The sequence below is a fragment of the Callionymus lyra genome, chromosome 10 (genome assembly GCF_982586985.1).
Source record: "Callionymus lyra chromosome 10, fCalLyr1.hap1.1, whole genome shotgun sequence".
NCBI lineage: Eukaryota > Metazoa > Chordata > Actinopteri > Syngnathiformes > Callionymidae > Callionymus > Callionymus lyra.
The window spans coordinates 5,550,970-5,568,433 of record NC_141827.1 but is presented as its reverse complement, the minus strand read 5'-3'; the positions used below and the strand labels follow the sequence as shown (position 1 = coordinate 5,568,433).

General features: G+C 38.4%; 1 protein-coding gene across 3 annotated transcripts in view; it reads right to left on the bottom strand.

The window, feature by feature from the left end:
- The window catches only part of chd5 (chromodomain helicase DNA binding protein 5), a 57,738-nt gene that overhangs the window by 10,637 nt on the left and 29,637 nt on the right, over positions 1-17,464 (bottom strand). For 2 of the 3 annotated variants that reach the window (XM_087801893.1, XM_087801895.1), the window contains exons 13-33: positions 17,336-17,441; positions 17,083-17,274; positions 15,881-16,081; positions 15,669-15,806; positions 15,483-15,604; positions 15,245-15,418; positions 13,592-13,733; positions 12,122-12,253; positions 11,947-12,064; positions 11,762-11,886; positions 11,451-11,700; positions 8,560-8,732; positions 7,462-7,636; positions 5,531-5,596; positions 5,157-5,245; positions 2,763-2,896; positions 2,555-2,699; positions 1,176-1,335; positions 1,033-1,115; positions 787-964; positions 660-719 (exon numbers count right to left, since the gene is read on the bottom strand). In XM_087801893.1, coding sequence (XP_087658019.1) covers positions 660-719; positions 787-964; positions 1,033-1,115; positions 1,176-1,335; positions 2,555-2,699; positions 2,763-2,896; positions 5,157-5,245; positions 5,531-5,596; positions 7,462-7,636; positions 8,560-8,732; positions 11,451-11,700; positions 11,762-11,886; positions 11,947-12,064; positions 12,122-12,253; positions 13,592-13,733; positions 15,245-15,418; positions 15,483-15,604; positions 15,669-15,806; positions 15,881-16,081; positions 17,083-17,274; positions 17,336-17,441 — 2,963 coding nt within the window. Of the gene's footprint in view, positions 1-659; positions 720-786; positions 965-1,032; positions 1,116-1,175; positions 1,336-2,554; positions 2,700-2,762; positions 2,897-5,156; positions 5,246-5,530; positions 5,618-7,461; positions 7,637-8,559; positions 8,733-11,450; positions 11,701-11,761; positions 11,887-11,946; positions 12,065-12,121; positions 12,254-13,591; positions 13,734-15,244; positions 15,419-15,482; positions 15,605-15,668; positions 15,807-15,880; positions 16,082-17,082; positions 17,275-17,335; positions 17,442-17,464 lie in introns of all 3 variants that reach the window. The other variant, XM_087801894.1, reaches the window with a different exon arrangement.

Sequence of the window (17,464 nt, the reverse complement as noted above, 5' to 3'; positions counted from 1 at the left end):
TTTTATATTCTTATCTTACAACATTACATCTAACTTGAGAAGTTACACATTAATAACCACACTTGTATAGGATTAACATATATTTAATGAAAAATTGATAGAATATTACTCTAAAAAAGAAGGAAATAGCAAAGTTGCTAACTTCTGTGTTGTAGTTTCAGATATTACATTACAAAAGCTAATATGGAAACGCTAATAGAGTTAGCTTGTTAGTTTAGCGACGTAATTAGGTTTTTATTTAGTTATCTTACATTTAATAAAACTGTAGAAGTAACACATTAATAACACAACTTTTTTTTAAGAATAACATTATATTAAACTAATTATGGATATAAAAATAAGGTTTAAAAAAGAAATAGTAAAGTTAACTAACTAGCAAGTAGCAGTTTCAGATGTATCATAACACAAGCTAATAAGCTAATGTGGTTCTGGGTCCACAAAATTTGTGTTTAACAATTTGTTTTAAGTATATTTCACATTTTACAGTTATTAAATTAATATGTATTTTGTGTAATATATTTGTAAATATAAATACTAGTACCAAATGTTTACAATTTGATCTCCATTAAATCACATTTTTAATCAAACTTTTGACTTGAACAAACAGAAAAATGAACATTTGAAGTTGATTCTCAGATCAAAGTTTGAACTCAAATGACCTGCTTTGGCATCTTTGTCGAACACTTTCCCAGGAAGACTCTCGTCCTTCCCGAGCTCCGCTGCGAACGACGACGACTCCATGAATAAAACAAAACCTTCACCCGCGTGTTTTTTTTTCATCCTCACTTCTGATCGAGCTCTGACCGGACGACAGCTCGGCCGTCTCCATGGCGACGTCCTTGCCGGATGAGTCGCTCTTCTTAGAAGGTGACTCGGTTCTCTCGGCCGAGGTCTTCACCTGAGAGCCGGACCTGTTCTCCTCGCTGTCGGCGGACTTCTCCGGCGCTGATCCGGGCTCTGAGGTCTGGGGAGACATTAAAAAACTTGACGGAGGTTTTTCACGAGGAAGTGAGTCGCGTGAAGAACAAAGACCTCCTGATCCTGAAGCTTCCTCGCGTCCTGCTCCGGAGACTCCTTGTCTTCGGCGCTGCCGCCCTGGAGCCCCTCGGTCTTGTCTTGGGTCAAAGGTCAAGAGTCAAAGGTGGACTACTAAACGGTGAGACCGCGGTGCTGACCTGCAGGGACCGGCGTGCCCGGCTGCGTGGCCACGGGACTCTCTGGAACCGGCGTGTTGGGTTCGGAGGAGACGCTCTCCGTCAGCTTCTTCAACTCGATCCCGATGGGGATCAGCTCCGGAGAACTTAGCTTCCCGTTCACGTGTTCGAACTCCTGGACCTGCAACGTAACGTGTCAACAAGTGTGTGTGTGTGTGTGTGTGCTGAGAACCCAATGTGGAGAACACTGTGAAAAGATACTTTAAGATATTTTTAAAGTGCAATATCAGGCAAACATACATGGCAACGGGTTTTAATGTACTTTAGACACAGTATAATACTAGGGAGACTTATGGAGTAATAATACTGAGTCGCGCCAAGTAATACCACAATCTATTGCGTGAAATACTACAGAGACTCACAGAGTAAGACTACAGAGCCTCATGGAGTAATGCTATGAAGCCTCGTGGAGTAATACTACGAAGCCTCGCGGGGCAATATTACACAGCCTTGCGGAGTATTACTAAGAAGCCTCGTGAAGTTTGACCACGGAGCCTCGCAGAGTAATACTATGAAGCCTCCCTGAGTAATATAACACAGCCTCGCAGAGTGTTACTACGAAGCCTCGTAGAGTAAGACCACAGAGCCTTGCAGAGTAATACTATGAAGCCTCGCTCAGTAATATTACAGAGCCTCGCGGAGTAAAACTAAGGAGCCTCGCAAAGTAATACTACTTAGCCTCGCGGAGTAATAATATGGAGCATCATGGAGTAATACTACTAAGCCTCGCGGAGTAATACTATGGAGCATCGTGGAGTAATACTACTAAGCCTCGCGGAGTAATATTATGGAGCATTGTGAAGTAATACTATGGAGCATCGTGGAGTAATACTACTAAGCCTCGCGGAGGAATATTATGGAGCATTCTGGAGTAATACTCTGGAGCATCGTGGAGTAATACTACTAAGCCTCGCGGAGTAATATTATGGAGCATCCTGGAGTAATACTCTGGAGCATCGTGGAGTAATACTACTAAGCCTCGCGAAGTAATATTATGGAGCATCCTGGAGTAATACTCTGGAGCATCGTGGAGTAATACTACTAAGCCTCGCGGAGTAATACTATGGAGCATCGCAGTGTAATATTACTAAGCCTTGCAGAGTAATACTACGGAGCCTCATTGATTAATATTATAAGGACTCACAGAGTAATACTGCAGAGGCTCACAAATGAAAACTACGGAGACTTGCAGAGTAATACTATTGAGACTCAATCAACTGAAATAATATCATTTCACGCTCAGTGAATAATTAATACAATAAAAATGAATACATTATAAAAAGATTAAAGGTTTCTGAGTCACTGCACTTTATAAAAAAACCTGTGACACGTTCAGGTACCTTCTTCCTGACCAGCGACATGACTCCGATCCTGGTGAGGACGTGCTGGCGAGACAGTCCTTCACGAGGGACTCCGTCGGCAAACGTCTCGGCTCCGTCGGCTCCAGGTTCACAGAGGTGTCTCATGAACAGAGACACGTAGGCCCTGAAGACCAGCAGAGGTTGATGAACATGGACACCAGGAGAAGCTTGAAGGTTTCGATCGTACCTAAATTCCCGCTCGCTCTTCCCTCGCAGGTCTCGGACCAGCCAGTGAGAGTTGAAGGCGTCCTGAGGCGGCATCCCCCACCGCATGATGGCGTTCAGGAAGGCTTTCCTCTGGCGGGCGTTGAACCCCAGAACCTGAGGGGTGACAGTGAAGAACTTTGAAGGGACCTTTGGTTTCTTCATCTTCAGTTTGTCACTTTCTACAAGCTTTATGTTAAAGCATGATCATGATCCCACATGATCGGCCTATGATCGTGACATGATGTTTGCATGTTCATCACATGATCGTCATGATTGTCACATGATTTTCATGATTGTCAGATGATCATCACATGATTATCACATGATGGTCATGATCGTCACATGATCATCACATGATGGTCATGATCGGAACATGATCGGAACATGATCGGAACATGATCGGAACATGATCGGAACATGATCGTCACATGATTGTCACATGATCGTCACATGATCATCACATGATTATCACATGATCGGAACATGATTATCACATGATTGTCACATAATTATCACATGATCGTCATGATTGTAACACGATCGTCAAATTATAATCACATGATTGTCATATGATTGTCACATGATCGTCACATGATCGTCACATGATCGTCACATGATTGTCACATGATCGTAACATGATCGTAACATTATTGTCACATGATCTTCATATGATTGTCACATGATGGTCATGATTGTCACAGATGATTGTCACAGATGATTGTCACATGATTGTCACATGATTGTAACATGATCATCACATGATTGTCACATGATTATCACATGATTATCACATGATTATCACATGATGGTCATGATTGTAACACATGATTGTAACATGATCGTCACATGATTGTCACATGATTATCACATGATTATCACATGATGGTCATGATCGTAACATGATAGTTACATTATTGTCACATGATTGTTACATGATCGTAACATGATCATAACATTATTGTCACATGATCTTCATATGATTGTCACATCATTGTCACATGATTATCACATGATGGTCATGATTGTAACACATGATTGTCACATGATTGTAACATGATCGTCACATGATTGTCACATGATTGTCACATGATTATCACATGATTATCACATGATGATCACATGATGGTCATGATCGTAACATGATCGTAACATTATTGTCACATGATCTTCATATGATTGTCATGATTGTAACACATGATTGTCACATGATTTTCACATGATTGTCACATGATGGTCATGATCGTAACATGATCGTAACATTATTGTGACATGATATTCATATGATTGTCACATGATCGTCACATAAATATCATATTGTCACATAAATTTCACTTGATTGCCACATGATAGTCACATGATTATTTGGAGACCATGATTATGATCATCACATGAACGTCACATGATTATGATCGTCACATGATCGTCACATCATTATTTGAAGACCATGATTATGATCGTCACATGATAGTCACATGATTATGATCGTCACATGAACGTCACATGATTATGATCGTCACATGATCGTCACATGATTATTTGGAGACCATGATTATGATCGTCACATGATAGTCACATGATTATGATCGTCACATGAACGTCACATGATTATGATCGTCACATGATCGTCACATGATTATTTGGAGACCATGATTATGATAGTCACATGATAGTCACATGATTATTTGAAGACCATGATTATGATAGTCACATGAACGTCACATGATTATGATCGTCACATGAACGTCACATGATTATGATCGTCACATGATCGTCACATGATTATTTGGAGACCATGATTATGATAGTCACATGATAGTCACATGATTATTTGGAGACCATGATTATGATAGTCACATGATCGTCACATGATTATTTGGAGACCATGATTATGATAGTCACATGATAGTCACATGATTATTTGAAGACCATGATTATGATCGTCACATGATAGTCACATGATTATTTGAAGACCATGATTATGATCGTCACATGATTATTTGAAGACCATGATTTTGATCGTCACATGATAGTCACATGATTATTTGAAGACCATGATTATGATCGTCACATGATCGTCACATGATTATTTGGAGACCATGATTATGATCGTCACATGATCGTCACATGAACAAGATCGTCTCATGATGACATGATGTTCACATGATAATCACAGTATGGTGATAATATTCTCATGACCGTCACATGATTAAGGTAAGGTAAAACTTTATTATACAATTGTTTAAAGATCATATGAAGATCATGATTATAATAGTCTCATGATCGTCACCTGATCAGAGTGAATGTTGATCAGCCGGTCATAATGTTATGAAAGTGAACACATTGATGAAACTCATCAATCCGGTGTGAGTCGTACCTCGATGCTGCCGCCGACACGAGCCAGTAACGGAGGAAGAGGTTTGTCCTTCTCGTTCTTCAGCTGTCGACGCGAGTGTCTGCGACCTCCTGCACATGTGGGTCTCTTGTTGACGTGTGTAACTTATGATTAACTGATCTTCAAACTAGTTCTGTCTCATTTTCTCTTATTTAAATTAAAAAAAACAAATCAGATTGTCCAAATCCAATTTACGAAAATTATATTTAATTAAAAACAATTTTACAAGAAATCATCATTGAAGTAAAACATAATACATTTTTATCTTTTTATCTTATTCTTATCATTTAATCCACTTTTTAACACACGTTTCTTCATTTATAAATTCACCGACTAGATTTTTTTTAATCTCCTACCTTCAGGTCTCTCCTCGAAGTCTTCGTCCTCGTCCTCGGACCCCACAGAATACTCCGACTGATTGTCTGAAAGATCGTCCTGCCACTCTGAGCCACACATCCAAGAGAAACAGTACAGTGTGTTCCAGGCTTGGCCACCTGTTGGCGCCATCGTACTTAGCGCTAACTCATGGCGACCGCCGCGCATGCGTACTCACTACACCTGAATCAAAGGTCACTACTTTAAAAACTTTAATTCAGAATATTAACATTTAAAGGTCAGTCGAAGATCTTCACCAGACTCAAAGGTAAAAAACTTTTTTTTAACAATTGAATGTAATAAAACTAAAATAGACATAATTTGTAATAACTAGATCATGATTATCATGATTTTAATGTAAAACTACAGATAAATAGTCAACATCCATGTTTTTGAATACCTTTCCAACAATTTTTGGAACAGCAACACTTTATAACATTAAAAAGGAATGATAACAAAAATTAAATGACCATAATAAGAGTAAAAATACTCCTCAAGCTAACTAGCAGTTTTAGCTAATGTGCTAACATGGTTCGTGGTAAACAAGATTTTAAGATAAATATATGTTGATATATTTTAAAATATGAGTAAAAATAACACAATAACGGACCTACAATATAATATTAAATGTGGCATTATTGACATATTTTCCAAAAATGTTTTTAATAAGAAAGATTAAATTGTATATATTTTAGAAAGAAAGTTCAGCTTCAGCTATTTTATTTACAATTAAGGTTAAATCAATAATTGTAAGTATATATATTTTTAATCTGTACCGCAATAGTTCTTGTGTTTACAAAACTGGCAATAAAAGCTCGTCCTTCTCTACTTTACGACTGTTAGCAGTAAAACTGCCACTAGATGTCACTGTATCTCAACTATGAACTAAATAAAAACAAATCTTTTTAAAATAAAGAAAAGAAAAAAATAGTAAAGACGACATTCTAAATGCTTGTCTAAAATATGTTTTAAATAAAAAAACATATCACATAAAAAAAAAAAAAAAAACGAGGAACCTCGGGAATTGTATTTTAAATGTAGGTTTAATATAATTAAATGTATAAATATATTTGTTTTTAATTTGCAAAAGAGTCAACTGTTTAATTTTATTCAAATGTTTACCTTTTCTTTAAATACACGTAGTTGTTTACTGTAAGTTGCAAAAACAAATGTTTGAAAAAATCCAGAAACAAAAATAATGGAAAGACAAAAGTCTAATGACTAAATGAATAAAAATATAAAAATAACGGAACTACTTTTACTTAACTTTTAATATTATTGTATTATAATAACAAAGATAAATATTTTACTTTTACGACCGTGTGTAGTAATACTGCCACTAGATGTCATCATCTCAAGTATAAACTAAATAAAACAATAAAGCTTAGAAAAATTAGAGAAAAGATAAGAAAATTATAACACCGAGTATAAATATAACAGACCTATGTTACAATCTCACAAGTAAATGTTGCATTTTATATATATATATATATTTACATTACATTTAATTATTTTTTATTAGAAAGATGAAAAAAAAAAGATTAAAAACGTTGATTTTATTTACAATTTAGGTTGAATATAAAGATATATAAATAAACATATGCGTTTCTTTGTTGTTTTTCTAATTTATAAAAGAGTCAACTGTTTGTATTGTACTTTTTACATTTTCCTTAAATACTCATACAGTTGTTCTACTTTGAAGACTGTAAATATAAATATTGCCACTAGATGTCAGTGAATCTCTACTGAACTGAATAAAAAAAAAAAAACGTTTGAAAAATGAAGAAACAAAATAATAAAAAGTTCCACTTGAACAATCATGCTGAGGGTTAAATACTAAGTCTAGTCTAAAGTATCCAAACACACATCTGATCCTGATCCTGATCCTGATCCTGATCCTGACCCGACTCACCTTGGTCCTCCTGCGTGGTGTCGTTGTAGTTGACCTGCTTGCGGATGCGTTTGCCTTTGCCGAGGTTCCGGGCCAGATCCTCCTGCTGCTGCTCGTAATGGTGCCGCAGGAGCTTCTCCCAGTAGTCCGGGTCCACGTTCTCCTCCTGCTTGATGATCTCGCGCTCCACCTCCTCCTGGAACAGGAACCAAGAAACCAGATCATCCTCCGAGGTCTACCTGAAGGTTCCTATTTCACTCGTCACTACTTTCAGAATGAATCTATGTAGCAAAGTAACTATCTTTTTAAACATGTATTGTATCGATCTTTAAAGAAATATGACATTTTAGTTTGTATTATTAATTCTAGTTTCAAACAAGTTTCTGATTCTTTTAATATAAACTCTTTTTAATCGTTTTTTTCTATAAATATTTGGATGTTTAAATATGTTGATGATTTTTTCTCTTTTTTTCCCATCAATTAGACATTTTTATGTCCATTTGACTATTTTCTTTCCAATTTCCTTATAGTTTATCATCATATTCTTCCAATCATTATCATATTTACAAAATGTTTATTTTTTCTTCTAATATTCACAATTTATCCTGAATTATTATTTCCTGAGAAATGTTCTGGTTAATATTTTTAAACTTAATATTCAGTAATTTAAGTAATAAAAAAAAAGACAACTGAGCTCCCAATAAACTATTAAAATGTTTGTTTTTATTGACAGATTCTTATCTGTGTTCACTAAAAGTCAAATATAAAAAATAAAGGATATGAAAACCTATTTTAAAATATTTTATTATATATATATATATATGTATTTAAGATCTACTTTTTTAGGGAAGTTTGCAGTCTCTCTTTTTTTAGGTTTTATTTGGACTAATTAAGCTTTAGTAAAATATATCCTCCTAGTTTAAAACTCTGATATTATGATTAGACACATTTGTTTTGCTCAGAGAAGTGACTTTATATTTAATTCCTTTTTTTTTATTTTATTAAACTATCATGAATGTAAAAGGAACTTGTGCGTCTCGACGTTAAATCAGTTGCTATAAACTGTGTCTCCTGGATCTGAGCTGAGCCAGAAGGCGCCCTGAGGAGCGACCCTCTCACCTCTCCGTCCTCCTCCTTCACCACGTACTGGGCGACCTTGAAGGAGCTCAGGTACTCGTTCATGTTCTGGATCTCTGTGTCCTCGGTGGCGTCTCGACTCCGATCCAGCAGTTTGGAAATGGCGTCGTCGTCGTAGTGGATCACGTTTCCTTCCTCGCCATCTTTGTTGTCCCCTGTCGAGGAGAAACGTGTCATGACTTCCTGCGGCGCCTTTTCGTCTTGAGTGGCTTAAAAATAGCTTCAACGCTCGCTAAAAATAAAGTAGTTTGATACATTTTCTTTAGAACATCAGGATATATCGGTTTTATTAGTCTTTGTGAGTCACAGCTCCATGTTTGTGTGAATCTGACGTATCATAGTGTCAATGATACGATACATAGTGACATAATGAAGTATATATGTGTAGTATTGTCCAGTACTTTACTCTGGTGTTGTGATAGTGTAGTAACAAGTATATATGTGTAGTATTGTCTAGTACTTGACTCTGGTGTTGTGATAGTGTAGTAACAAGTATATATGTGTTGCATTGTCCAGTACTTGACTCTGGTGTTGTGATAGTGTAGTAACAAGTATATATGTGTTGTATTGTCCAGTACTTGACTCTGGTGTTGTGATAGTGTAGTAACAAGTATATATGTGTTGTATTGTCCAGTACTTGACTCTGGTGTTGTGATAGTGTAGTAACAAGGATATATGTGTAGTATTGTCGAGTATTTGACTCTGGTGTTGTGATAGTGTAGTAACAAGTATATATGTGTAGTATTGTCCAGTACTTGTCTCTGGTGTTGTGATAGTGTAGTAACAAGTATATATGTGTAGTATTGTCCAGTACTTGACTCTGGTGTTGTGATAGTGTAGTAACAAGTATATATGTGTAGTATTGTCCAGTACTTGACTCTGGTGTTGTGATAGTGTAGTAACAAGTATATATGTGTTGTATTGTCCAGTACTTGACTCTGGTGTTGTGATAGTGTAGTAACAAGGATATATGTGTAGTATTGTCCAGTACTTGACTCTGGTGTTGTGATAGTGTAGTAACAAGGATATATGTGTAGTATTGTCGAGTATTTGACTCTGGTGTTGTGATAGTGTAGTAACAAGTATATATGTGTTGTATTGTCCAGTACTTGACTCTGGTGTTGTGATAATGTAGTAACAAGTATATATGTGTAGTATTGTCCAGTACCTGACTCTGGTGTTGTGATAGTGTAGTAACAAGTATATATGTGTAGTATTGTCCAGTACTTGACTCTGGTGTTGTGATAATGTAGTAACAAGTATATATGTGTAGTATTGTCCAGTACCTGACTCTGGTGTTGTGATAGTGTAGTAACAAGGATATATGTGTAGTATTGTCGAGTACTTGACTCTGGTGTTGTGATAGTGTAGTAACAAGGATATATGTGTAGTATTGTCCAGTACTTGACTCTGGTGTTGTGATAGTGTAGTAACAAGGATATATGTGTAGTATTGTCCAGTACTTGACTCTGGTGTTGTGATAGTGTAGTAACAAGGATATATGTGTAGTATTGTCGAGTACTTGACTCTGGTGTTGTGATAGTGTAGTAACAAGTATATATGTGTAGTATTGTCCAGTAGTTGACTCTGGTGTTGTGATAGTGTAGTAACAAGTATATATGTGTAGTATTGTCCAGTACTTGACTCTGGTGTTGTGATAGTGTAGTAACAAGTATATATGTGTAGTATTGTCCAGTACTTGACTCTGGTGTTGTGATAGTGTAGTAACAAGTATAAATGTGTAGTATTGTCGAGTACTTGACTCTGGTGTTGTGATAGTGTAGAAACAAGTATATATGTGTTGTATTGTCCAGTACTTGACTCTGGTGTTGTGATAGTGTAGTAACAAGTATATATGTGTAGTATTGTCCAGTACTTGACTCTGGTGTTGTGATAGTGTAGTAACAAGTATATATGTGTAGTATTGTCCAGTACTTGACTCTGGTGTTGTGATAGTGTAGTAACAAGTATATATGTGTAGTATTGTCCAGTACTTGACTCTGGTGTTGTGATAGTGTAGTAACAAGGATATATGTGTAGTATTGTCGAGTACTTGACTCTGGTGTTGTGATAGTGTAGTAACAAGTATATATGTGTAGTATTGTCCAGTACTTGACTCTGGTGTTGTAGTATTTACAGACCACATGACTCTTGACGAAGTCGTAACTGCTTTCATTTGTTTTCAAACCAAAATATGTCCAAACATCAGCTTTAAAAGCTGCTTGATGTACTGTACTGTATCCTCTCGTCCCCAGTCATCACCAGGATTTCATTGTTCCTTAAGCTGCGGAGGACGCAATGACTGCTGCCATCTAGTGGCAGGAAGTTAAAAAGCGAAAAAAAGGTGAACATGCTGTAATTAATTGCATGTTAATTGTTTATTTTAAAAATATATATAATTTTATTTGTCCACTGTATCCTCTCGTCCTTAGTCATCTTTGGGATCTTGCGGGATTGTATTGTTCCTTTAGCAGTCGAGGACTTAATGAATACTACCTAGCGGATGGATGTTTAATTTAATTTAACACTTAAATGAACAAAAGCACTGTGAATATGTTCATGTTAATTGAAACTAAAAAAATATATATTTAATTTTAAATGCATTTTATTGAAATGTGAACCATAAAAGACACACAATAGAACTAAATTAGGATTTAAAAGCGAAAAGATAACAATAATAATAATTGTGTTTGTTTTCTGATCAATACAGTTCTGTCGAATATCGAAATAGTATCGTAGGAAGAAAATATCATAATATATAGTGTGTGTCTCCGGTCACTCAGCCTAAGTAGGTGAAAACAGTCATTTTTCTAAGAAACCCATGACTAGATCAACCAGGAGAAGAACCAGAACCGGAGCAGAACCGAACGTACCCATCGCTCCTCTCGCCGCCTCCATCTCGTCCTTGAAAAGCTCTTCGGTGCCGAACTTGAGGATGTCGTCCAGCTCCTGTTTGGACATGGATCCGGTTTTGGATCCCAGGCCCGGTCGCACCACCAGGTGGGTCAGCATCATCTTCCTCTTGGCCACCTGGGTGATCCTCTCCTCCACCGAGCCTCGGGTCACGAAGCGGTAGATCATCACCTTCCGGTTCTGACCGATCCGGTGAGCCCGACTGAACGCCTGCGGGAGAACCGTCGTCGGGTCAGGAGGCGCTGGGACGTTGGGTCGGGACCACCCGTACCTGAATGTCGTTGTGGGGGTTCCAGTCGGAGTCGTAGATGACGACGGTGTCGGCGCTCGCCAGGTTGATCCCGAGTCCTCCGGCTCGGGTCGAGAGCAGGAAGCAGAACTGCTGAGCCCCCGGTGCTGAGACAGAGATCCACATCTTAGTGGTCCTCGGAGAAACCATTGGAGACCAGGACTCACCATTGAAGCGATCGATGGCCTCCTGCCTCAGACCTCCCGTGATCCCGCCGTCGATGCGCTCGTACTTGTAACCCTCGAACTCCAGGAAGTCCTCCAGCAGGTCCAGCATCTTGGTCATCTGTGAGGGACAGACTTGTAGAGCGGATCCTCTAGCTTGGCTTCGGTGTGGATTCACCTGAGAGAAGATCAGGACTCGATGTCCTTCGTCTTTGAGCTTCTTCAGCATCTTCTGCAGCAGCGTCAGTTTTCCTGAGGACTTCACCAGCTGACTCCCATCGTACGACCCGTTGGACAGAACCGGAGCTTCCTAACACAGACAGTACGGGAATGTAGCATGAAAATGATTGACGCTTGTGCTCCTTTGACTCTACGTCTCGTTTGTTGAAATCATAGTAGATGAACGTTCATGTTGATATGGTACGGAAGTGCCATCAGAACATTGAACCGTGGAATTTAACATCGTTAATAACGTTGTAACGTTTGAACGATAATGCGTGTCTAACACCAGACAAAACCAAACGAGTACCGAGCTACTTGATCGCACTCTCGGCCAATCATGCGCAAGTAAACGATCACGTGACAACATCGAAGCACCAGCGCGTTACTTTGTCGGGAAAATACCTAAAATTGAGGCGCCAGAGCTTTGATGTTGTCACCTGATCATTTACGCGTCACATGATTGGTTGAAAGTACGTTTTTTTTTGTATATTGAATTTAAAAGGTTTCACATTAAAAAACATTGAATTTAGAAAATGTATTTTTTAAATATTGAAAATAAAATATCGAGTTGAATGTGTAAAATATTTTGTAAATCATTTTGAAAATATTCAAATTATTGAATTCAATTATTCAACAATGATTACAACAATTATACTCTTAATAAAATGGTGAGGAAAGGGCAACTAAAAGAAAAGTTTGGCGCACTTCTGCACTTACACTTAGTATTTTGAATTCACAAGTGAATCCCGATGATCAGTGTGCGGAAATGTAGTGCACAATGAGCACTCAAATGGCGAGTGTGGACACTTTCCACCCTTAAGATCCTCCATCTTAGTGACGTAGATGAAGCTAAACTGAAGCTACGTCACTGACGACACGTCTTCAGAGCAGATACTGACGTAAATGTCTCGAGAAAACACGTATTTTACCACAAAACAACAACAGTAATAACACAATGAAACACAACTTAATAACTTTGTATCTGTTTCAATTCGCGAAAATCACTGTCAAGTGTCGGTGATAGTGTTTCAACGACTGGTTGCAATCAGCGTTAAAAAAGTAGTAGAAGAAGAAAATGTCGAGTCATTTCCTGTGTGTAGCAGCAGAGTTTGATTTGAGACAGTACTACACTGTCGAAATGTTCACACGGCGCAAGTTAGTGCACTTACAGTGTACTGTAAAGCAGTGCACTTGGAGAAGTGCTTGTTTTTAGACCAAACACTGCTCCTCGTCATCCTTAAAAGCTTCACTCGACTGCTACACTTTAATCACGTACAACCACCATAAGTGGCCCAGTTCCACCGCGCCTGCACTCTCCTCTTCACCTCCGTCCTCAACCATAGCGACTGGTCTGAGAAACATATTACTGATTGATAAAAACCAAGACGTTGGCTTCTATAAGTGAGTCATCCTTGAGTAAAGGTACCACGGCAGCGACGGGGAACAGGTAGGGATGGTTGCAGCACTTCTTCAGGTCCATCATGATGTTGAGCAGCGACACCTGGTTGCCTCCGCCTTTGGAGTTCAGAGCCTCGAAGTTCCGCGTGAGGATGAACTTGTAGTATTTTCTGCAGCGGAGAAAAAATTGATCACGTTAAGTCACAAATGTTAAAAACAGTACATTAAATCCTCCACTGCTAAAGGAACAATGAAATCCTGCGAGATCCCAGCGTTGACTGAGGACGAGAGGATACAGTGGACAAATAAAATTATATAGATTTTTAAAACAAACAATTGTCATGCAAATAATCATAACATTTGTTCATTTTTGTGTTGCTTTTAAACTTCCTTCCACCAGATGGCAGCAGTCATTGCGTCCTCCGCAGCTAGAGGAACAATGAAATCCGATGACTGAGGACGAGAGGATACAGTGACTCCAGCAGTTTTTAAAGCTGATGTTTGGACATATTTTGGTTTGAAAACAAATGAAATCAGTTACGACTTTGTCAAGAGTCATGTGGTCTGTAAATACTACAACACCAGAGTCAAGTACTGGACAATACTACACATATATACTTGTTACTACACTATCACAACACCAGAGTCAAGTACTGGACAATACTACACATATATACTTGTTACTACACTATCACAACACTAGAGTCAAGTACTGGACAATACTACACATATATACTTGTTACTACACTATCACAACACCAGAGTCAAGTACTCGACAATACTACACATATATACTTGTTACTACACTATCACAACACCAGAGTCAAGTACTCGAAAATACTACACATATATACTTGTTACTACACTATCACAACACCAGAGTCAAGTACTCGACAATACTACACATATATACTTGTTACTACACTATCACAACACCAGAGTCAAGTACTCGACAATACTACACATATATACTTGTTACTACACTATCACAACACCAGAGTCAAGTACTCGACAATACTACAAATATATACTTGTTACCACTCTATCACTATGCATCGTATCATTGACACTGTATCGTGATACGTCAGATTCAAAACATTGAGCTGTGACTCACGGTATGTTTTTCAAAACATTTTGAGGACTCATGATCCCTTCACACTTTTTACGAACCTTTATCAAACTCTCACAACATTCTCACACAGTTTATACCTCGAACACCGTCATCATTTTAACAACTTAGACTCGTGAATAACTGCCATAATTACATGGACTTAAAGGTTTAAACAACCAACGTTGATATGAACTTGAAAATCCTACATGGGGCGTCATCCCTCTCTCAACCCCATAATGCTTTGCCGCCCAGCCGCCTATTCACACCTGTTGATGACTTTAGACGTAGCAGTATAGATGTATTATGAGTATTGTTGTGACCAATCAGACGTCACTAAATAGAGTGTTGTGTAGAAAGGCATCATGGGAGTTCACTGTTCTGTTGGCAAACGCTTGTTGACATAAACAGATGTAGGTCATAACCTGTGTGTTGCCTTTGGGTCAAGGTTCTGGAAGCCAGGGAGGTCGTTCGTCTTGACCCAGAGTCAACACAAGGGATACCTCAAACACATTTGTTTTTTAGCCCACACACAAGGGGTTGAGAAATGTGGACTTTGTGTCGGAGTCTTACTTCTGCATGGGGCTGAGCTCCACTCGCACGATCAGCTCCGTCTTGGACGGCATGTTCTTGAAGACGTCGACCTTCAGCCGGCGCAGCATGTGAGGTCCCAGCAGGTCGTGCAGCTTCTTGATCTGGTCTTCTTTAGAGATGTCGGCGAACTCCTCCAGGAAGCCCTCCAGGTTACTGTCACAGAGAGACGTCCCACTGACATGTCCTCGAACGGGTCAGAACCGGCTCCAGAACTTACTTGAAGCGCTCGGGCGTGAGGAAGTTGAGAAGGTGGAAAAGCTCCTCCAGGTTGTTCTGCAGAGGTGTTCCAGTCAGCAGCAGCTTGTAGTAGATCTTGTATCCGTTCAGGATTCTGAAAAACTGAAGGCGACATTTCCTGTCAAGACTTTCAGTGGATTTCTAGTTTCTGTCGTTGAAGTAGGACCTTGGACTGGTTGTTCTTCAGTCTGTGGGCCTCGTCCACCACCAGACAGGCCCAGGTGATGGAGCCCAGGATGGCCTGGTCGATGGTGATCAGCTCGTAGGAGGTCAGCAGCACGTGGAACTTGATGGGAGAGTCTTTCTACGGAACGCAACACAAAACCACATGTGGGACCTCGTGCTGGAGCGAGACTGGAGCTGCTGAGGCGTCGCTACCTTCATTCGAAACACCTTGCGTCCCGTCTTGATCAGAGCGTCCTCGTGGGAGAACTCGTTCTCCCGGATGATGGCCCGACTGTCCTTGTCTCCGGTGTAGGTCAGCACGTAGAAGTCCGGAGCCCACATCTGGAACTCCCTCTCCCAGTTGATGATGGTGGACAGAGGAGCGCTGACCAGGAACGGACCTTTGGAGTGACCCTGGACACCAGAAGAACGGGACTGGACTGAAAAACTATTTTGGAGTTTCACGTTGTTTTCTTCCATCAGTGAAAATTACCAAAAATACATTTTCAAAATAAAAGAAGATGCATAAACACAAAAAATTAAAAAATATTTATTTATTTATCATTTATTGTTAGTGCAAGATGTACAAGGAGATTAAAAATGAGTCAAACTAAAAATGTTTGTTACATTATTATTAAAATATACATGACAGTGATAAAAACTACATCAATAAAAACATTTTTTAATAAAAAATAATAAACAGTCAACATACTCCCTGTACTGCAGTAAATAAACAACATAGACATAATGGAAAAATATATATATATTTTAATCCCATATTCAGATTTATATATTTTACTCAATAAAAAAATAAATATATATTGTAATATAAATATTTATTTTTATTAGTTATTAAGATTATTATATATTAGGATAATATTTATATATTAAAGCAAAATAATCTGGAAATATAAGTAATTATTATTTGTATTAATTAATTGATATTTTTGAATTATAAGTAAAGACTTTGATGAAAAATACTTTTTATGTTAAAATTCTTTGGAAAATAATTGACTGATTAATTCTTAAAATAAAGTTTAAACATTTCGAATAATTGTTCTGTTGATTGAGAAATAAAATAGAATCATTAATTTACATTTTTAAGTATATCTCGTCTTATATCTTATATCTATACTAATATAAATCAATGATACTGATACATCAAATCATTTTCGAACTACAGTACTATGTTTTATTTTTTATTCTGCTTTTTTTGTTTAATTGGTGTTTTGTTATTTTGCATGTACAAATAATTTACAATTCTTTGGGTTGAAAAAGTTTGAAATTAATAAGTTAATTCATGAATTAATTCATTTAAAACAAACAAATACATTTAAAAAATACAATTCTTATGTATTATTTAAATGGTAAACGATGCCTTTTGTTTAGAAAAGAGCAACAAATGAAAGCGTCACCTCCTTGTAGAGCGAGTAGAGGAAGACGATGGTCTGCACCGTCTTGCCCAAACCCATCTCGTCCGCCAGGATGGTGTCGGTGCCCTGAGCCCACGAGAACCGCAGCCAGTTGAGACCCTCCAGCTGATAGGGGTGCAGCGTTCCTCCGGTGGCGTTGATGTACCACGGCTGGTGCTCGAACTTGATGGTCGGCTGCTCCGGGGACGATTCAACACATTCACATCCAATATTTATCAACACCAGGAACACTCACGTCAATGATCGGAGCGTCGGGGGGGATCTCCCTCTTCGGGTACTCCACTTTGAGTTTGTTACCGCTGGTGACCAGGGGGCGCTGGTCCTCCCCCAGGATCTGCTCCCTGAGTTGAAAGATCAGCGGTGA